General features: G+C 40.6%; 1 protein-coding gene across 12 annotated transcripts in view; it reads left to right on the top strand.

Moving 5' to 3' along the window:
* Positions 1-22,753, top strand: part of ANKRD44 (ankyrin repeat domain 44) — a 345,963-nt gene that overhangs the window by 182,149 nt on the left and 141,061 nt on the right. For all 12 annotated transcript variants that reach the window (XR_004176609.1, XR_004176608.1, XR_004176610.1 and 9 more), the window contains 5 exons: positions 1,774-1,974; positions 2,343-2,430; positions 5,036-5,178; positions 6,273-6,485; positions 17,333-17,411. Coding sequence is in view for 9 of the 12 variants with exons in the window: in XM_031651434.1 (XP_031507294.1) it covers positions 1,774-1,974; positions 2,343-2,430; positions 5,036-5,178; positions 6,273-6,485; positions 17,333-17,411 (724 nt within the window). In the remaining 3 variants the exon portion in view is untranslated. The remainder of the gene's footprint in view (positions 1-1,773; positions 1,975-2,342; positions 2,431-5,035; positions 5,179-6,272; positions 6,486-17,332; positions 17,412-22,753) is intronic.

Here is a 22,753-nt window from a genome sequence, read left to right as displayed (position 1 = left end):
CTAACGGATGCTGGGCTTAATACCTAGGTAATGGGTTGATCTGTGCAGCAACCCACCATGGCACATGTTTACCTATATAACCTGCATATTCTGCACATGTACCCCGGAACTTAAAAGTTGAAAAAAAAAAAAAAACAACCTTTAACAGAAAAAAAGAATATTTTCTTGATTCAGAAAGTGTTCAGCTTCCCTCCTCCCCACATTAGTTTCTTTTTTACCATATATATTTCTGCCAGAGTAAGCTCCTGGGTATTAATTTTTAGCCAATATGTGATACAGGAGAAGGCAGACTTCTTTAATTTAAAAAAATTAATTCCCTAAATAGCCATCAAATTACTCCCTTGTAAAACCAAGTTAAAGAGCTTCCAAGCTTAAAACTTTTAAAGGAGAAATGCAGTTTTTAAAAAGGTAATTATCTGTTTTTAATCAAAGTTTTGTTTTTGCCAAAATATTATATTAAATTTCTATTATATGTATTAAGCCAGTGTAGCAGACTAAAACTTTAGGATTTAAAAATGTAAATAACTAAATAGAATTAACTGTTGAATCTATTTATGTCAGGATGCTTGACTGAGACTACTTACCAAGTAAGCCTAGTAGAAAATGGCCTGTTAGAAAATGCATGAGCCCGTAAGTCAGCCAGGCTGACAGATCATTGCCCTGGACTTCCGTCATCTTACCTATAAAATAAAGCTGCCTATGAAATGAAGGGGTCAGCCCAGATGAACCCTAGGGCCTTCTCCATTTCTAATATTCCATACGTCTGTGAATTTAATTCCATAATCATTTTAAACTACTGTATTTTTTTTTTTTTTTTGAGACAGGGTCTTGCTCTGTTGCCCAGGCTGGAGTGCAGTGTCGTGATCACAGCTCACTGTGAACTGCTGAGCTCAAGTGATCCTCCCACCTCAGCCTCCTGAGTAGCTAGGACTTAGACGTCTGCAACACCACTCCTGGTTGGTGCAAAAGTAATTGTGGTTTTTGCCATTAAAAGTAATGCAATTATTTTTGCACCTGTATATATGTTTGTTGGTTTTTTTTTTTTTTTTTTTTTTTTAATAGACAGGGTTTTGTTATGTTGCCCATGCTTGGCTTCTGTGTTTTTAAGAGCTGCATGGATGACTCCATTGCATACCATAGTTGAAAGTCATAGACCAACAGGCTAGGGAGCTGACTGGGCCAATAGAAGAAAAAACATGGGAGGTCCAATGTAGGTGAAGGAACTCAACAATGGCAAAAGAAGTGACACATTCTAACATGGAAAAGATTGGGAAAAGATGGAAACAACTCATAGCTTTAAGTTGAGATGGTAACAGAGATGTTACTTTCCATCTTGACTACTTGTTGATCACACGAGGCTGAGGGTTAAGATGTTGGCAGAGAGAACCAAAGATTTATAAACTGACCCAAGAAGGTCTGAGGCCTTTTTGTCTATGGATATTTTACTCTGGCATGCACACTCGCATGCAGTGTTCTCATTTGGCCTAAGAGTGCCTTCTACATTGTAAGGACATCATCATATACTTAGAAGGTTTATTTGATTTTAGAGTTGTACCAGGGCTCTTGGCTTGACAAAGAAAGGTAAAGTGATTCTGTCTTCATCTATGCCACTCTTTTGATCTTTATCAGATATTACCTGGCTTGTCTGGAGCCAGCCTGTAAGGTCAGGTGGCCTTTGTCTCCATAGTTCCAGGGTTTGGTGAAGCATCTTATGGCACTAAGTATTGATTGAACGTCTGTCAGTGACCTCTGCAAACTCTGCTTTTGTTGTAGGAAGCAGTACAGGTTTTGATTAAGCACTCAGCTGATGTCAATGCAAGGGACAAGAACTGGCAGACCCCTCTTCATGTGGCAGCAGCCAACAAGGCTGTCAAATGTGCAGAAGTGATCATTCCCCTGCTGAGCAGTGTCAATGTCTCCGACCGAGGGGGGCGCACAGCCTTGCACCATGCGGCTTTGAACGGCCACGTGGAGGTGGGTATTTTTATCATTCAGAATTGGAACGCTCCCTCCAGGCACTTTCAGCCACAAGTGGAAACTGATCTTCTTGCTGAGATTTTAAAGAATGTGATGAAAACATTTGTACACCAAACCTTCAGCATCTATATCATTCTCAACTTTAGAGCCACAATGAATTGAAAAAGTAGGCTGTCACTTCAGTCTTTTCCTCTGACACACATGACACAGTTCCTGCTCTGACATCATATTTCTACTTTGTCAGAACTCCAGATCTCTGACCTGCCTTAGATTTCATGTTAATTTGGCTCAGATCACCTGCAGGCAGTGAGGAGGCCTCACCATTACAGAATGTATGCTTGATTTCCTTGTTGGTTATCTTTCAGATGGTCAATTTACTCTTGGCCAAAGGGGCAAATATCAATGCATTTGACAAGAAGGACCGGCGTGCTCTGCACTGGGCAGCATACATGGGTAAGGATTCCATGCATGGAAAGCAAAGTACAGATAACCTTAACTAAATAAGCCACGGGTCTCTTGTTGACCATGTAGGTTTTCTCCATTCTGACTTCTTTTCAAGTTTGGGTTGCAATTGAATGAAGATTAGGTACATTTTACTGGCATGCATAGTGTGCTCTAGTCGGGCAGTTGCTTTGTCAGATATTTATTTATCCTACAAAGAAGAGGAGGAATGAATCATGGCTTGGGCCTCTTTGAATGTGCTTCAGTCTGGATTGGAAAGCTGCACAGATTGTGCTTATTTTAACTTGTCATGGCAGTAAAATAAGGTGTTTTAAAAAGAAAGAGCACTGGCTAGGAAAGCAAGGACACAAATTCCATTGGTCTTTTTAAATTTATAAATATTTTTGAAAGAAACAAGAGGAAAGGAAGAAAAGACAAACCTCTGGCTATTTTATAGGTGAAGGGCACCAGAAGTACTGAGGATTATCCTGATAGTCCACTGACAACCAAACTGAAGCCTGCAGCCCTCATTTCTGCCTGCTTGGGAGAGGTCACATTTCTACGTTTTTCCTTTTCACTTTTGTTGGCAAATCCCACTGACAAATGATAGATCTCACAGTTTATTCCAAGTATAGACTTGTGGGAAATGAAGAACTAAGATATTTCCTTTGTGTTTCTAATTGGAGAACATCATGCTATTAGAAAAATAGGATTCTATCAGCACCAAGTTGTGAACAACCTGAATACCCATCCCCAGGAGACTGTTTTGGTAAATTCTGGAAGATCCACACAAGGGGACACTTGGCAGTAACTACAGTGATGAGTCCATGAGTGTTTATTAACACAGATTCTGTGATATGTTAAGTGAAAGCATATTATAAAGCAGTATAAATAAAATAATTCTCATTTTCATTTAAAAATCTGTGCAATAACAAACCTGGAAAATATTATATGCTAAAATTTTAATTGATTGTCTCTGGGTATTTATGGTTGTGGATGATTTTGGTTTTCTTTTAATACCTTTTTGCCTTTCTGAATCCTTTGTAACAAACATATGTGCCTTTTATCATCGCTTTAAAAATTAACATTAATTATAGGGAGAAAGAATAGGTTGGGGCAGGGATGAAATAAAGTATGTGGCTAAAGATGGGTCTGAATGAATCCCTGTGCTTAAAAAAACAGAATCTTAAACTTTTACAAGCGTTAGCATGTTTTTAAAAAAAAGTTGACATGGATTTTCGAGTTGGCTGAAGCATATGAAATGACTAGGTGGCACCTGCAGGACTGGAGCCTGTGACTGTGGGAGACAGCTGTGTAGGTCGAACACACACTAAGCTAGTGTGGATAGGACTCAAAGAATGCGAAGTTTCAAGCTTGTTCTCTGCTGATGTATACACAGTTAAAGCATTTGGATAAATGACTCTAAAGAAATCAAGTCATTGTTTTGTGTGCTATCAGGATACAAATAGGAATAATAGGCAAAACCAGGGCAAATAGCTTAAGACAGCACCACTAATAATTGAAAAAAAATTTTCTATATACAAGTCTTGGGGAGAAAAGAGTCAAATTTTAATAAAACAAGCCAATACCTCCCCCGACTCCAACACACACACGGAGTCCTGGAGTCAGTACTTGTCTTCTACCCTTCAATTTTCAGCCGCATTTAGAGCAGTGATCCTGAAGCGCTGAACAGTCTTCAGTGCTGAAAGAAAGGTCAAATATGCTTTTTTGTTTGTTTATTTATTTATTTATTTTTTGATACAGGGTCTTGCTCTGTTGCCCAGGCAGGAGTGCAGTGGTGCTATGTCGGCTCACTGCAGCCTCCGCCTCCCAGGTTCAAACGATTCTCGTGCCTCAGCCTCCTGAACAGCTGGGACTACAGGCGTGTGCCACCACACCCAACTAAGTTTTTAGTAAAGACGGGGTTTTAGTAGAGTATTCTTAGTAGAGACAGGATTTCACCATGTTGTGCAGGCTTATTCTATATATGGTGAATTATGGAACAGAGTAAAATATTGTAGAAAAGAATGCTAACAGGAGCTAAAACTAGAAGGGTTTTCTGTTTGGCCTCTAATTCATGAGGATACTTTTAAGTTGAGCCATATGAAATTGCCATTTTTGTGGGTCCAAATACAGTTAAGCAGCAGTAATTTTGTATGATTAAACAGTAATCTATGGTCATTTTCATTATTATTTTTTCTTTTATCAGTTTTTCCTAACTGAATTGTCATTGTTAAACTTTTCAGTGAGGAATGGCAATTGTTTTCAAAAGCATTGCTTTCATTTTAACACAACATTTTTTAAGGCTCTCTACTGATATCTTGGCAAAACCTCACCATTATTCATTAGCATGGTAACAGGCATCACCTAGATCTCCTTGAAGAGAAGGCTCATATGAATCATCTTTTTTCTTCCCACCGCATTTACATTATGCCTGACTATAGGAGGTACTCAATAAATATTTGTTGAATAGTTGCCATGAATATTTTCCAGTTTTTACAAATAACTCAGCAAAATACTGGTGGCAATAAAAGCTAATGGTGATAATTTAGGTGAAATGAATCAGCAAATTGTCCTATAAAGGTTAACGATGTTTTCTGCTGCTTTGTTTGTAAAGGCCACCTGGATGTTGTAGCATTGCTCATTAACCATGGCGCAGAAGTGACCTGTAAGGATAAGAAGGGTTATACCCCTCTGCATGCTGCGGCCTCCAATGGACAGATCAATGTTGTCAAGCATCTCCTGAACCTGGGGGTGGAGGTGAGCTATAATGAATGCATCACTGCATGGCCTGTGTATTTGTGAGATTTCTGTTATTCTAAAGTTAAATCCTGTTTGCACTTTAATTCAAGGGCAGGGGAGTTGTTTTCTAGCATCCTGTCTTTTTAAGATTTTGTGGGCAACTGGTAAAGGGCAGTGGGGGCATACACTAAGCAGAGGAAAACTGGAAACTGAATAACTTTCTATATCAACATAGATAAATATATAGACATATAGATTCTATGTAATATTTATTAACCAGTTGTTTTTAAAGACTGGCCAAGGTTCTGCATCCCACCTTCCGAATGTAGCCTTCTAAGTCATGACTTATAGCAGAAATGAATGAATAAATGGCAGAGACAAACATCAGCAATGTCTGTTCTTGAGCTGGAGAAGTCGGACTGCTGCATTCTCCTTCTGCTGGTAGAACAGGAGCAGTGGTGAGGCTGGAACATCCTGTCCCCCAGGAAAGGAAAACCAAGTTGCTATACAACCATAATGATGAAACCAGGCACCCAGGGCAGGTCTCAGAAAGCAATAGGGGGCCATGGACGAAACACACCTCCTGACGGCACCACTGCTCTGCTACTAAAATGGAACCTGGTGAGGTATCAGGCTCCAGAGCAAAACAGATATTGGGTTCTGACCTGCCTTCTGTGTTTAGGCTCCACAGCCACCTCTCCTGCCATCTCCGCAGCCACTACCTGCTATCCACTACCATTTCTTGAGGTTTGCTGTGCCCCAACCCTAGAGTGTGGGACTCTTTTTGTTCTCTTCTGATTTATTTCTCTTTTGGTGTTTTGAAAGCAGCTTTGCCCTTCACCTTTTATCCCTTTGTTAGCTGAAAAATACCTCTCCCCAGGATGAAACTTCTCTCTCCAGTTCATTTTTTGCCACATTGACGTTTTGCTTTCCTTTACCATGGGGTGACAAGCATTGCCAAGATGACCACACTGGGGCAAGAGTAAGCTCTGAACAATTATATTGACGGATGGCTATTTCCTTTCTCTAGCCACAGCAATTATGCTTTTTGTGGAAAATGGAGTAAACTGGCTCCAATGACTTGAATCACCCTGTGTTGGACTCTTTTGCAGATTGATGAAATCAATGTCTATGGAAATACAGCGCTTCACATCGCCTGCTACAATGGACAGGATGCTGTGGTTAACGAGTTGATTGACTACGGTGCTAACGTGAACCAGCCAAACAATAATGGGTTCACCCCTTTGCATTTTGCTGCTGCCTCCACTCATGGTGCTTTGTGTCTTGAATTGTTAGTAAACAACGGGGCAGATGTTAACATTCAGGTATGACACTCTTAGTCTCTGTGTTGAATGCCTTTGCATTGAGCTTCTATTTGAGCAAAATCAACTGCTGCAAATGATACCATGTTTTAGTGAGTTGGAACCCTGAGCACTTTGACTCACACAACCTTGTCCTGGATTTGGAGGCCATAAGAAAAGTTGTGTGGAAGCTGAGGTGGGTGGATCATGAGGTCAGGGGTTCAAGACCAACCTGGCGAAGATGGTGGAAACACCATCTCTACTAAAAATACAAAAATTAGCCAGGCGTGGTGGCGGGTGCCTGAAATCTCAGCTACTCGGGAGGCTGAAGCAGAGAATTGTTTGAACCCGGGAGGCGGAGGTTGCAGTGAGCTGAGATTGTGCCACTGCACTCTAATCTGGGCAACAGAGCAAGACTCCATCTCAAAAAAAAAAAAAAACAAAACAAAACAGGTTGTGTTATTTTTATCCAGGAGTGGTGGTATCAGCTGAGAGGTACCAAGGCTCCAGCCATGTGTTCTTGTTAGCTTAGTGAATGTGTCAGGACAAATACTGGATCTCTAGGATGTTGACTTGGCCCAGAAGCTAATACTGAAGTGAATGTTGAGCTGATAGAGCAGTGCTGCTAAGAATTCAAAGGGAGGCCTAATAATGATTGTGGGCCTGTTTCTAACTCCAGTGTGGGTTTAGAGCTTCTCAGATACCTTCTTCTTCTTCTTTTTTTTTTTTTTTTTTTTGAGACGGAATTTTGCTCTTGTCACCCAGGCTAGAATGCAATGGTGCGATCTCAGCTTACTGCAACCTCTGCCTCCTGGGTTCAAGCGATTCTTCTGCCTCAGCCTCCCCAGTAGCTGGGATTACAGGCACCCAGCACCATGCCCAGCTAATTTTTTGTGTTATTAGTAGAGATCGTGTTTCACCATGTTGGCCAGGCTGGTCTCAAACTCTTGGCCTCAAGTGATCCACCTGCCTCATCCTCCCAAAGTGCTGGGATCACAAGTGTGAGCCACTGTGCCTGGCCAATACCTTCTTAAAGCAAACCCCAAATAGTGGCTTCAGTGATGTAGCACTGAGCTGGTCGTCACAATCATTCCTTTATTCCGCAAATTTACTACAGACTACCCAGTGCCCTCTGTTTGGTACTGAAGGAGTGCTCCAAGATGAGATTCAGTCTCTGCCCTTAAGGAATTTATAGTGTAGTAGGGAGATAACATGCCCTCAGGTAATTATGAGCAATAGAAGATATGATGAGAAGAGGCATAAAGCATTGCAAACTGTAAGAAGCAAGTGTTGACCTGTTTTTTGCTTGGGAATAAGAAATGGAGATCGATTTTGAGCAGAGACTTGGAAGATTGATGTAGTTGAGTTGAGGAAGGATAGAGATAATTTGAGAGAGAGTGTTCCAGAAAGAACAGCATGAGCAAAAAGGGGTGGGAATTCTGGATAGGAAAACCTCTAGGTAACTCGTCAGCTTGCCATGTGACAGCTAACCAAGGGGAGCTTATCACACAGCATTCATAATTTGGGTGACATCACTTGAATGCATTTAGATTGTAGCAGAATATCCTAAGCTGTGCTAGGAAACCTTTTACTCAACCCAGACTTCCCTTCTTCCCAGCACACAGGGCTCCTGAAGTAAGGTCCCAGTGTATTCTGTCTCTGGTTTTGAAAAATACGATTTCTAAGGTGTAATTTCAAGAATATCACATCAATCTATTTTAATAAGCTTCTCTATTCACTATTAAAATCTTTTATTTTTTTCATAATTTCTTTTTTTTTTTTTTAAAGACGGAGTCTCGCTCTGTCGCCTGGGCTGGAGTGCAGTGGCCGGATCTCCGCTCACTGCAAGCTCCGCCTCCCGGGTTCACACCATTCTCCTGCCTCAGCCTCCCGAGTAGCTGGGACTACAGGCGCCCGCCACCTCGCCCGGCTACTTTTTTGTATTTTTTAGTAGAGATGGGGTTTCACCGTGTTAGCCAGGATGATCTTGATCTCCTGACCTCGTGATCCGCCCGTCTCGGCCTCCCAAAGTGCTGGGATTACAGGCTTGAGCCACCGCGCCCGGCTTTTTTCATAATTTCTAATAGTGGTGAAAGATGTGACAAATTTTCAGAATAGCAATTGATTGTCTCGAATAGAGTATAATTTTATGAACATGCCAAGTATGGTGGCTCCGCCTGTAATCCCAGCTCCATGGGAGACTGAGGTGTAGGATTCCTTGAGCCCAGGAGTTTGAGATCAGCCTGAGCAACCTAGTGAGAGCCTGTCTGTAAAAAACTTTTTTATTTTTAATTGTATGACAGAAAGGAGCCAGAAATGAGCTGAAATGTGATTTGACCAAGGAAGAGGACTCATCTACTCGCTGATTTTGAGCCCAGGGAGCTTGGGCCTCTCCAGGCTCTGCAGGCCACTAATAATTCTAGGGGCCATATGATCAGACCTGAGCATTAAAAACAGTAATCTGGTCACAGAACACCAAAGGCAGGAAACATAAAGGAAAATAATCGTATATATGACTTCCAAAAAAGTCTTAAATATTTATATAACAAAACAACAACAACAAAACCTCTAACATGAAATTCAAATAAGAACAACTTAGGGAAAATTTTCTTCAATATACATGATAAGCAAATAGTTAATATGCTTGATATATAAAGAGCTCATACAAATCAATAAGAAAAAGTGATCACTACTAGAAAACATGGAGCAAAAGTCAGATCACAAGCGAGAATAAAAAGTACATTAAGCTTGTGAAAAACTAGTATTACTGGTAATTAGAGAAATACAAACTAATACAAAAACGTACATTTGTGTTAAAGAATGGCAAATATCAAAATGGCTAATAATACCTAGTATTATTCAATGAAAAAATAAAAATGCAATAAAGAAATATCTCATTTTTTAATGCTAAAATGTTATGGTTATGTGTGTAGATGATGCAAAGAGAGAGAAAAATCTCTGGAGTATGTACCAATATGCTAGCAACAATTATCACTGCAGAGAGACAAAATTATGATTTAGGTCGTCCTTCCTTCCTTCCTTCCTTCCTTCCTTCCTTCCTTCCTTCCTTCCTTCCTTCCTCTTCCTTCCTTCCTTCCTTCCTTCCTCTTTTTGAGATGGACTTGCTCTTGTCATCCAGGCTACAGAGTGCAATGGCGGATCCCGTCACACATCAGGTAACTTCTGTCTCCTGAGTTCATGATTCTCCCATGGCTCCCAGTTCTCCCCGAGAAGTGCTTGGGATTACAGGCACCTGCCACCATGCCCAGCCACTCTTGTATTTTTGTAGAGGGGTTTCATGCTGTGGGCTTTCTCGGTCTCTAACTCCTGAGCTCAAGCAATCCACCCACCTCAGCCTCCCAAAGTGCTGGGATTAGAGGTGTGAGCCACCATGCCTGGCCTTTAGGTTTTTTTTCCTGTATTTGCTTTTGTCTTCTGATTGTGAAACAATGATAATTTTAAAAAATTATTTTTATTGTTATCATTATTTTTTTGTTGAGACAGGGTCTGGCTCTGCTGCCAGAGGTGGGATCTCGACTCACAGCAACCTCTGCCTCCCAGGCTCAAGCCATCCTCTGGCCTCAGCCTCCCGAGTAGCTGGGATTACAGGTGTACACAACCACACCCTGCTAATTTTTGTATTTTTTGTAGAGACGGGGTTTCGCCATGTTACCCTGGCTGGCCACCAACTCCCGAGCTCAAGTGATCTGCCTGCCTCAGCCTCCCAAAGTGCTGGGATTACAGGCATGAGCCACTGTACCTGGCAGAGCATGTCATTTTTATATCCAGAAAAACGAGAAAGCTATTTTCACTTTTGGAAAAAAGAAAACCCAGGTGTAGCAGACTTAGAGAGAGCTGATTAGTAGATAACTAGAAATCAATAAAACTGGCATTGGTAAGAGATAATAAGGGAACAGGGGAACGGGGAGGAGCTGACTGAAGGGAGAGGCTTTGGAGAAAGACAATCAGCAAGACTTGGCGGGACATGAACTGGAGGAGTTGAAGACTAATGTAAGGATTGAAATGTGGCAAAGAGGCCAGGCGCAATGGCTCATGCCTGTAATCCCAGCACTTTGGGAGGCCAAGGTGGGTGGATCACCTGAGGTCAGGAGTTCAAGACCAGCCTGACCAACATGGTAGAACCCTGTCTCCACTAAAAATACAAAAATTGGCCAGGCGTGGTGTCTGACACCTGTAATCCTAGCACTTTGGGAGGTACAGGCAGGCAGATCACGAGGTCAGGAATTTGAGACCAGCCTGACCAACTTCGTGAAAGCCAGTCTCCACTAAAAATACAAAAATTAGCTGGGTGTGGTGGCACGCACCTGTAATCCCAGCTACACAGGAGGCTGAGGCAGGAGAATTGCTTGAATCTGAGAGGCGTTGGTTGCAGTGAGTTGAGATCCTGCCACTGCACTCCAGCCTGGGCAACAGAGCAAGACTCTGTCAAAAAAATAAAATAAAATAAAATAAAATAAAATAAAATAGGAAGGAAGAAAGAAAGAAAGAAATCCAGTGAAGAAAGGTGGTACAGCAGAGTAGTTAAGTATTCAGTTCTGGGGCCAGACTGCCTAAATTCCAATCCTAGCCTTGACTTTTAGTATCTATATAATCATAAACAAGCTCTCTGTATGTCTCAGTTTATCTGTGAAATTAGGGAAACAATAGTATCTTCTCCATGGAACTGCTGTGAACATTAAACAGCTTTATCACACATAAACCATGTAGAATAATATCTGCCACATGATAAGCACTAGAAAAATAGATGTTATCATTAATGTTCCTTAAGAAGGATGTCAGGAGGAAGAGTAGGCTTAGGGAGTTAAACCAATACATTTAGTTTTTGAGAAGCTGATTTTTAGGTTTTGGTATAGCCAGTCTGAGAAGTTCGATAGTGTAAAATGTGGTGTTCTAGCATGAGAGACTGGTAGAGAACAGAAGAAAAAATGTAGGTTGCTTCATTCACGTAAAGGTGATTGTTGAAACCAGGAGAAAGGGACGAGACCGCCCAAGGAGAGAGTATGTAATAGCACGAGTACAGAAAGTGAGACCGCCCTTTACTCTTAGGATCAGGAGGAGGAGAAAGAGCCAGAGAAACGGATGAAAAAAGGAGTTAGAGGAGACAGGAAGGAGTGTCATGTTTTCATGAAGGTGGAAAGCAGACAGAAAAGAATGGGGCATCAAAGAGACCAAGAAACTGTCGTCCGAGGTTGGGAAGGAGTCTTTGTGTGGGGCTGAAGTCGCTGAGCATGGTGTTGAGGGGGCAGGAAGCACACAGGTGGCCAAACTGTCAATGTTCCCAAAACTGTAGACATCTGTCTTGCCATCCTAGTGTCTGAAGGACATCCTGTGAATCCTTCAAAGCGAGGGAAATTATTGGAACTTAAGGCACTCTCTTTACCAACCGCCACTTAATTAATTCACGGGGTTGTCTGATGCGCTTCATTCCATCTGTAAAACATGCCACCGATGCTCTTGGTGCGCCCAAGACCTGAGGCTAGAAGGCTACTCTCTGGCACAGCTGCCTACTGCTTCCAGTTAACTGACCAGTGGTCAGTTCAGATTGGAGAAGGGACTTCAACTGCTGTGATACATTGGTTTTTACAGCCCCTTCTTCCCTTCCACAAATGGAGCTGAAAAGCATAATTCCTTAATTTTAATATTTATTTTTTGCCTGTGGACTGTTAATCATAACTCGAATATAAGAAATGCCATTTTAAAACTCTGAGATTTGAGTTCATTATGATTGAATCTGTGTAAATAGGATTTTGAATCAAATCTAGCCTTCATTCTCAGTCTCCCTTCATCTATTCTGTTTGTATCCTCCGATTTCCTAATTCTCTTTGAACCCTCCTTAGTTATTCCAGATCCACTCTGGATGCATGGATCATCTAACATTTCCGTAGAGCCATCCTGTCTGACTCTGGAGGTAGCTGTCTAATTAAAGTTGTTATCTCCCTGTACCACATTGCTCCTTGGATTTTGAAAGTGTTTGTAGATTGCAAGACAATTTGTATTTGTTTAGATTTTCCAAAGGTTGAGGGAAATAGCATATTGAAATGCAGCCAGTACCTACCCACATGTTCACTTTGTTTTCCTCTATTCTCACAAAACAGTAAAAGTTATGTCTTCATGAGCAATTAAAAGATGGATGGGAAGAGGAGGAGGGATGTGTGTTCAGCCTGCATTTCACAGTTCCTCATTTTACTTTGATTGACTCTGGCTCTGTTTTTTGACTTCATAATATGAGTTTAATTGTGATAAAATAAAGATATACTTTACTGATACAATAATCCACTGATGGTTTACTTGTAATTTGTAAATAGGTAGAACACGAGAAAGTATAAAATATTTTTTCTTCCCCATTAGAGACCACATTGTAATTTCTGTAGCATCTCAAGGCTCTTTTAGTAAGCTTTCAAAGTAAGCGTTAAAGAAGGCACTAGACATAGAGCTGTGCTGGATACGACTTAGAAAGACAGACTCAGAAATTGCCATTGCCAGGTTGTCTACCTCCTGGTCACTGACATTTAGCCGGTGCATGGTCTCAGTTCTTTTCTATCTGTGGGCTCTTAGATCATTTAGCTCTAAGAGATGGGAGTTGAAACATGTCTGCTTGAAGTGGACCAGTTCCCTTCTCTGTATGTACCAGGACCAAATTATGGAATAGGTTGTGTTGGAGAAGTTGAAGGTGAAAACTGGAATAGGCAAGAGTAGGCAGTGATAGGGACAGAGTACTTAGAACTTTGAAGAAGTGGGGAAAAGGAGAGGAATGAGTGAGCCAACCACATTCCGTCTCTCTTGCCCATAGAACCATATGAAACAAAACAAAATAAATTGGACTATGTATGGCTTTTTCACACCAGTATTTTAGATGGCTCTTCCATTGAATTAGGAAGACTTATTGGGTTTCTCACCTTATTTGACCCCACCCCTAACCCCAGGTTGGACTTAGTGTTATCCCATAGAGGCTTTATTGCTCTGTAGTAGGGCCACTGAGCTGCGTGACCCCAGGGGTGTACCATGCCACAGAGAACATTATGCTTTCAAGACCCTGGGGAGTAACAATGTCTGTAAATTTAGGGAAGGTATATGGGATATTAGAAGATGAGGAAAGAAGGCATTAGGAATAAAGGAAAAAAGAACAGATTTCTGAGGAGACTGGTGGTCAAGAAAATATAAACACTCCTTTTAGTTCAAAGATTAATCTTCCTTAAGCAATGCTGAGTTCTGCCCTGAAAGAGTACTAATATCTGTCATAAAATATTTTAATCCTCAGTACTTTTCCTTTATGACTTGATTATGCCTAACTCAATAGAAGCGCTTCTTGCTTAATTAAATGGATTATCAAAATAACAAAAATTTCAAAGCCCTAAATTCTATGGGAAAATGTAGCTAGAAAATTGGAGGGAGACTAGAAATTAAGAAAAAGATTTTCATAAAAGCTTTGAATAGATGGAAGAATTACACATATTCTCTCTTTTGAGAATGCAAGGAATGTTTTATCTTTGTGTGCAGTTCTAGGAATAGTAGCAACAGCCAGGACCCCTGCATGATAAATTTCAATTTCTCAGATCATGAAACTCAGTAGGGTTCCCTAGTCTCAATTTTAATATTCTGAGTTCTAACTTTTAAGGGCTAAATAAAAAGTATTACCCTTTTGAGTTTCATTGGTTTTCAATAGCTTTTTGAAATAATGAGCTCCCTTTACACGCATATCATATGAACAAAGCTGCCCCAAAATGGCTGCCATGATACTCTTAATGCTTCCTGTCCCAATTTCCCCACCTTATCTACCTGTTTCCCTATGTGAAGAAAAAAATATCAGCTGTAGCCTGGACTCTGGCTATAAATGAATCCAGGCAAAGATATGCGAATATGGATGCAAAGCAATTGTCACCACTGATCATATGGCTGTTCTTTGCATTTTACCTAACTTTGGTCATCTCCATTTGCTTGTCCCTTTACCAAAGGCACAAACACTCTCAGAGAAAAGAAGGTTGTGGTGTTTGCTATCCCTGAAATGGGACTGGCTTTGCCCACCACACACTTCAGAGATCACTTCTGCTTTGTCTCTCTGCCTGCAACTTAGATGGCTACCACCAAGTTGGTGGTTATCCCTTGGTAAAGCCTTTAAGCTCCTTTCTAGGCATGGAAAATTGCTTAGCTAAATAGTGTGAAGATATTTTATAAATGCTGAAGTATTTATAGCTTTAGATATATTTAATTAATAATTACTTATGGTTTCATATTAAGAGGAAACACTGGAGCAAAATTTAAAGAAATAGCTCCACCTAGGGACAAGTTAATGCCAACTCCACAATTTCTGCCTTCTCTCTCCTTAGTTATTTATCTTGAAGTGTCATCACTTTTTAATTGGAAGCAGGTGTTTTAAATTCTTATTCCAAAGTAGTTCCCAGGTGTTTCAGTCCTTAGAACTGTGTGCAGTCCTGACAACTAAGGCCTAGCTCTGGAATCAGATAACTTTTAGGAGCTCTCCTTCCCGGTATGTCTCATGGTCAACGATGGTGTTGTATCTTATTCTCTTGACTGCTCCTGTTTTTCCTCTAAAAGTATTATCAAGCTTCAACTCTCCTTTCTCAGTCTGTTCTGATTCAGGTTATACTCATATAAGATGGAGAGAAGATCCTATTATTTCTTTTCTTCCCACATCTACCTGAGAACATTGAATTACAATGATATATGCTTTTTTTTTTTTCAATTAAGATGAACTTACTGTTCTAATTAAATTTTTTTCTTGGCACAGACTATGTGTAATCCCTTTTTTATTTCTAAGAAATAGACTTATAGAATATAATAAAATTCTTGTGTTAAAACCTTGGTTTTATAACCTATTTTAGCCCACAGTCCAAAGCAGGGGCTAAAAATGGGACCCTCTTACCCCAATTGTAGTTCAGGGTTAAGGTACAGAGGTACAGAATTCATATTTCTTTTTTTTTTTGAGATGGAGTCTCGCTGTGTCACCCAGGCTGGAGTGCAGTGGCACAATCTCGGCTCATTGCAAGCTCCGCCTCCTGGGTTCACGCCATTCTCCTGCCTCAGCCTCCCTAGTAGCTGGGGCTATAGGTGCCCGCCACCACACCTGGCTAATTTTTTGTATTTTTAGTAGAGACGGGGTTTCACCATGTTAGCCAGGATGGTCTCTATCTCCTGACCTCATGATCCTCCCGCCTCGGCCCTCCAAAGTGCTGGGATTACAGGCGTGAGCCACCGCGCCTGGCCCAGAATTCATATTTCTAGCAATAATCCTGGGTGATTCAGACGTAGGCAGTCCTCAGTCCACTCTAAGAAATACTTACCTAAATTATTATTTGTTTTCCAAGATGGAGTTTTTAAAACAGTCATTTTAAAGTACAGATATTTGGATTTCATCACAAAATGAACATGCATTTTTTAAAACCTCGTATTTTAACCTCAAACTTAGAGAAATGTTTCCTCTGAGACTTAGAAAAATAAGTGTTACATAGATTTTTTTGATAACAATACTTGGATGAAAATGCATTCTCTCTATTGGAGATACTTTTATTCTAAAATAACAGTAATATTTTCTTTTGGGCCTATTTTCAGAATAAGTTCTATAAATTACTATTTCTTAGTTACATATGTGGTACCTTGGTATTTAGTATAATGATGATTGGTATATAGATGTTGTACATTTTCTGTGTTTTGGCTTAATCTCTGTCAGGAACTTTCATAATTTCTATCATTAATAGTAAGAAATACATGAATTCAGCACACATTCCCAGCTGATCATTCAAAACGCAATTTCCTAAAAAGTTGCATGCCTTAGTCCTGTAACTTCTAATGAGTTGAGTGAAGTGAGAGATTCTCTTTTGGAACAATGAAAAATTATGTTTTTGTTTTTGTTTTTCTGTTTTTTTCTTTATTTACTTTCTTTTTCTTTTTTCTTTTTTTAACTTTTTTCTTTTTTATTTTATTTTATTTTATTTTAAAAGTGATTTTTTAAAAATGGAATTATAATGCAGGGAATAGTGGAGGGTTCCAGATCAGGTTTTTTTTTTTTTTTTTTTTTTTTTTTTTTTTTTTGAGACAGAGTCTCACTCTGTCACCCAGGCTGGAGTGCAGTGGCACGATCTTGGCTCACTGCAACCTCTGCCTCCTGGGTTCAAGCAATTCTCTCACCTCAGCCTCCCCAGTAGCTGAGATTACAGGCATGCGCCACCATGCCTGGCTAATTTTTGTATTTTTGGTAGAGATGGCATTTCACCATGTTGGCCAGGCTGTTCTTGAACTCCTATATAAAATGATCCGCCTGCCTTAGCCTCCCAAAGTGCTGGGGTTACAGGTGTGAGCCACTGTGCCCCGCCTCAGGTCAGTTTTAAGAGTTGCAGTGATTCAGAGCCATTTGGTCAGCTTCAGCTTAAAGCGGACCATGCAAGTTAACACATTTGTCTTTTTTGTGTACTATAGACAAAGGTTGAAAAAAGCATCTTGAAGGAAACTTCCTTCTCCAGTAGATCACAGGAGAGGAATAAAGGTTTCGGATGACTGTTTTTCTAAGCTTTTAAAAAATGTGATGTTATGCAATAACTTGACAGGTCATGTGCATTTTATCTTTTCCTTTCAAAATTATCTTTGCCTCTTTTAATTGTTGATTATACTTTTATTTTATTTTATCTTTTTTAGAAGAATATCATTCTATCACCCAGGCTAGAGTGCAGTGGTAAAATCCTAGCTCACTGCAGCCTCATGTTGATCATACTAAATAAATAAATGAATAAATAAATGTTTTCAGGGCATTATTAGCAGTGTCCATAGGGGTGTTTCAGATTGGTGTCACTGGCTCATGAGCACCTCCATTGTTTTTCTCTCCCTCTTTTTTTGTTTAGAGTAAAGATGGCAAAAGTCCCCTGCACATGACAGCTGTCCATGGAAGGTTCACACGGTCACAGACCCTCATTCAGAATGGTAAGAGAGATGCTTCAGTAGTGTCATTATTTCAATAGCTTCTTGTTGTGAATTTGGCTATCAGTTACCTGCATATGAAAGTCAATGCCCTGTTTTGGAGTTTTAGTAAGCATGCAATTACACAATTCTTTGATGTACTTTGCTAAAAACTGTTCATCAGACATGTCATCAACATCCACCTTAATAGTAAAAACATAAAGCCATAGTATCACAGTCAATTTGGAGTCAGGCACAGAGCATGAGCTTGGAAATTGGAAATGATATATTTATATAGACTCAAGATCCTGTGCTTCTCACTCTGAAACTAATAAAGGTAAGTAGCATTCATTTTCTAGCAACAAATCTGAATTATTTTTAAATTTTAGAGTTCACTATAGTTTCCTAAGTTAAAACTTATTAAGCTAGTTGGGCAAAAGTAGGAAAAATGATATAACTCAGAGGAAAAGCAGGTAAGGATGTGATATAAAGGATCATAAAATCACAGGCTTAGGCGGGGCGTGGTGGCTTATGCCTGTAATCCCATGCACTTTGGGAGACCGAGGTGGGCAGATCACCTGAGGTCAGGAGTTCAAGACCAGCCTGGCCAACATGGTAAAACCCTGTCTTTACTAAAAATACAAAAATTAGTCAGGAGTGGTGGCAGGCGCCTATAATCCCAGCTACTCAGGAGACTGAGGCAGGAGAATCGCTTGAACTCGGGAGGAGGAAGTTGCAGTGAGCCAAGATTGTGCCATTGCACTCTAGCCTGGATGACAACGTGAGACTGTGTCTTAAAAAAAAAAAAAAAATCACAGGTTTGACAGAGACCTGGGAAAGTCACATAATATAGTAATATAGTAATTTTCTGGGCTCACAGCGAAAGGTATACTTGAGCCATCAGGTTGTCACTGAAGTCAAAGTACTAGGGAGTATCAGTTTGCATCCTGGTTCATGTTAATAACATGGGGTCATGGCCAGCAGCATCTGTGAGTTGGTTGACTTTGACAACACAACTTCTGTTAGCAAATCTTAGAGACGATTTAAAAAAAACAAAAACCAGGTTTAGTTCAGATTTTAAGCTGACATTCCAGGTCAATCCAGCAGTTCCTATTTTTAGTTGACCCAAACTTCTACTTCTCAAAATTCTGATATTAGTCAATTTCCTTGGACCTGTATTTTTCTCGTCTATAAGACTTTCGGATCACATACACTTGAATTACTAGTGGCACTGGGTTATGTCTTAGGCACGCAATACTTAAAGAAGTCATTTGACATTTGGATGGAAGACCAGCCAGTGGAATTATGCTTAGGAAGCAAAATATCTGCAGCAAAGCAAGGGAAATTTGTAAGCATTCTAGTGAAGCTGTAGGGGAAAAGAAATCCTAACAAATTTCCAGTGAGCCAAGGAAGGTAAAACAGAAATTAACTGTGCAATACCCACTATTCCTAATTTGAAATATGTGCTATGCCTTTGACATTCATTTTGTTGAAAAGGCCACTGTGTTTTATTTTGCTGAATGTAAATAAAAGAGGCTGGGGGGAGTGACCCTAGTCTCTTTTGAGCACGTCTCTTATGCCACTGTATCTCTCAACTGTTTTTCGGAAATAATGTCCACCCCCCTTTAAAAACAAACAAAACTTTTAGAAACAAACAAAACTTAAACAGGTTGCTTCCCTTTTAGAGCAACTTCAAGCTCCAGAGACAAGGTTGGAGGGAAAACAACTTATCTCCTTCTAAGCACTGCCTTCCCCGCAGGTTCATCCCTGTGTGTCAGGCGGTGCTGGTCATCTCCATGACGCATCTCCCCTCTGTCCTGCTGGCATGCTTACAACAGTCCCAGGGGACTGCTGGCAGCTTTGACCTCTCCAAGAGCCATGTGGGCTGGAAGACTTCCATGTCCTGCCTTGCTAGACTTTTTTTTTTTCTTTTTTTTTTTTTTTAAGACACTGTCTCACTCTGTTGCTCAGGCTGGAGTGAAATGGGGTGATCTTGGCTCACTGCAACATCTGCCTCTTGGGTTCAAGCGATTCTTGTGCCTCAGCCTCCTGAGTAGCTGGGACTACAGCTGCGCCACCATGCCCAGCTAATTGTTGTACTTTTAGTAGAGATGGGGTTTCACCATGTTGGCCAGGCTGGTCTCGAACTCCTGACCTCAAGTGATCTGCCCACCTTGGCCTCCCAAAATGCTGGGATAACAGATGTGAGCCACCACACCCTGCCGTTGCTAGACTTTTGAGCTGGGGGAGACCTAAAAGAGACCCTGTCTCTTATCCTCTGTGTTCAGGGGATCTTTGTTTCAGAACCTCCCTCATTCTTGGTTGTCCTGGCATCTTGCTTATGGATTGGGTGGGGTCCAGCGGCCTGAATTGGTAAGGATATAGTGGCTATAATATATAGCCTATTATATATAATGATAAAGCTAAGTGATAATGATAAAGCCAAGTGTTCACAGTGTGCCAGGCACTTGGCTAAACACCCCTTATAAAGCCTTTCAATCACCCTATGAGAAAGAGGTACTATTATTATCTCCATTTCAAAGATGAGGAAACTGAGGCAGAGAGGTTGTCACTTGTGTCTGGATAAATGGCCAGTATGTTGTGGAATAGGGATCTGAACACAGGCAGTCTGACATCAGAGACTGAACTCTCAACCACCACTCTTATAAACATGACCTCCAGAAACCAATGGTGTTTTAAAAAAATTCCTTTTAAAATTGAATTCTGTTTACTCTGAGAGTCACTTATATTTGAAATAGAGTTTTCCCTGTAAAAGGATGCTTTGGTATTCTCTTCTCTCAACTGACAGTTTTTTTGCATTCATAACACATGTGAGAACTGTGAATTCTTCCATTTGACATTTTTTTAAATGTCCTTGGGGAGAAGAAAAGGAAGTTCTTTTTTTACCTCCTGTTCGTTGGCTTCCTTCTGGGAAGAATCCTGGGCTGTTGCCAGGACCCTCCCTCTCCAGAAGCTCATGCCCCTAGGGCCTGGTGTCAGTCCCCCCAGAGTGGGACATCACCCACAGGAGCCGCTCTGTCCTCCAGGACCACATGGGCACAGCATTTGGCTCCCGGAAGCGACTAAACGTGCTACTGAGGAATGTTTTTTGTATTTATTTGTTTTGTTAAATTGCATTGGTGTTTGGACTTTGAATAGCTTTCTCTGCTTCGCTGACTGCTCTCCAGTCAGGATTACTAGTTTTCATAACTTTGTTTTTCCAGAATCATCCAGCTTTGGTAAGATAATAATGAAAAAAACAAAAAAAAACCCACTCTATTTTAGTTAGTAAGCAAAGACTAACTCTGCTGTCCAATCACATTGTTTGTTGTCTGAAGCTGTGTTGTCACAGCGAGAGAGGGAAAGGAACTGAGTGAAGACACCATGTGGTGTCCGGAGGCATTTGACCTCACCATTGGCCCTAGACACCCCCCTCAGATGTGGTCCAGCAGGTTACACAAGTTCAAAAATGATGTTTTCTTCACAGAAGCTTTAAAAATAAATAGAGTTTGAAAAGGAAGAGTCAAGTTCTAGGTTAGGATGAGTCAGTGTGAGATTTTTGACCCTTTGGCTCACAATACTTCCAAGGCAGCTTAATAAGCTGACCATTCTTGTTTGTGCAGTGAAAAACTAATTTCAGATGAATGCTTAGAGGATGCTAATTAATTATCCTTTCTGACGTTCTCTGAATACATCTAAACTGGCAAATGTTTATTTTCCTCACTGGTTGTCAATGATCAATCACCAATATTTAACTTGCAACCTTCAAATGACAAATAGTAAAGATATTTCATTTGCATTTCAAGCAAGTTTTAAAAATTTTCAAATGAAAATGAAAAGGTTTGTAGAGTGATTGTAAGATAGAAATGCAGTTATGTAGAGATGCTGTTTAAATAGAAAACATGTTTTCAGATAACAAATAGAGAGTCTCTCTTTTATTTTTCCACTAAGTTATGATGATCTCCTTATATATATATATGTGTGTGTGTGTATATATATATATATATATTTTTTAGACGGAATCTTGCTCTGTTGCCCAGGCTGGAGTGCATCTCAGCTCACTGCAAACTCTGCCTCCCGGGTTCACTCCAGTCTCCTGCCTCAGCCTCCCGAGTAGCTGGGACTACAGGTGCCCGCCACCACGCCTGGCTAATTTTTTGTGTTTTTTAGTAGAAACGGGTTTTCACCATGTTAGCCAGGATGGTCTCGATCTCCTGACCTCATGATCCGCCTGCCTCAGCCTCCCAAAATGCTGGGATTACAGGCGTAAGCCACCACACCTGGCCTCCTGAAATATATTTTAAATGATAACAAAAGCATATATGGACAATAATTATCTTTCTTTCTTTGAGATGAAATCTTGCGTGTAGCTCAGGCTGGAGTGCAGTGGCACGATCTCAGCTCACTGGTATCTCTGCCTCCCGGGTTGAAGAAATTCTCCTGCCTCAACCTTTCAAGTAGCTGGGACTACAATCGCTTGCCACCACACCTGGCTAATTTTTGTATTTTTAGTGGAGATGGGGTTTCGCCATATTGTCCAGGCTGTTCTTGAACTCTTAGCCTCAGGTGATCTGTCCACCTTGGCCTCCCAAAGTGCTGGGATTACAGGTGTGAGCCACTGTGCCTGGCCAGTTATCTATATTTTTACAGTTTTAAACTGACTTGTAAAATGAAAGCAACGACTACAAGAAAAAACTTTTATCAGCTCAGACCCTCTATTCCACCCTTCCTGATAGTTTTCACTCTTCCCTTTCTCCACCCAATTTTTGGCATATTTGAGACTGGTAAACCTGGAGGCTCTAACACTTTTTAAGAATGGTTTGGTGACTCTTGGCTGGGAAGGATGTGGATTGATAGAGTGTTTGTCCAGATCTCTGCAGTCTGGGGATCTGTCCCATATCTCCCTGGATCAGTTCGACAGTTGGGGCTTTTAGGCAGACCATCATGGGCAGCTCTGATACGGATACGTGCACATTGAATTGCTCTGAGGTATCTATGGGAACGAGGTGGCTGCCTGTCTCCAAAGCTACCATCAAGTCATAAAATGAATTGATCACAACTGGACACTTCTAAATTCAGGCCATAGTTAACTGTCTGTTGAGTCCCTAGATGATCACAATAACTAGCTTTCTTTTATTATTTTTCCTGATTATAAGAGTAGTACATGCTCACTGTAAACTAAAATTAAGTCATGAAAGAGATTCCCTGTGGTCCCCACCAATGTGTCTCCTCAGCCCTATCCCAATAATTTTTATTGGCAGCTTGGTGACACTTCTGGATTTTTCTATGTATTTAAGAATATATGTAAAGATATTTAATTATTACTTTACAAAAGTGATCATACTTTATTATTTGGACAATTCATT

The sequence above is a fragment of the Papio anubis genome, chromosome 10, assembly GCF_008728515.1.
Source record: "Papio anubis isolate 15944 chromosome 10, Panubis1.0, whole genome shotgun sequence".
In the NCBI taxonomy this organism is placed as follows: Eukaryota; Metazoa; Chordata; class Mammalia; order Primates; family Cercopithecidae; genus Papio; species Papio anubis.
This window is presented reverse-complemented; position numbering and strand designations above follow the sequence as displayed.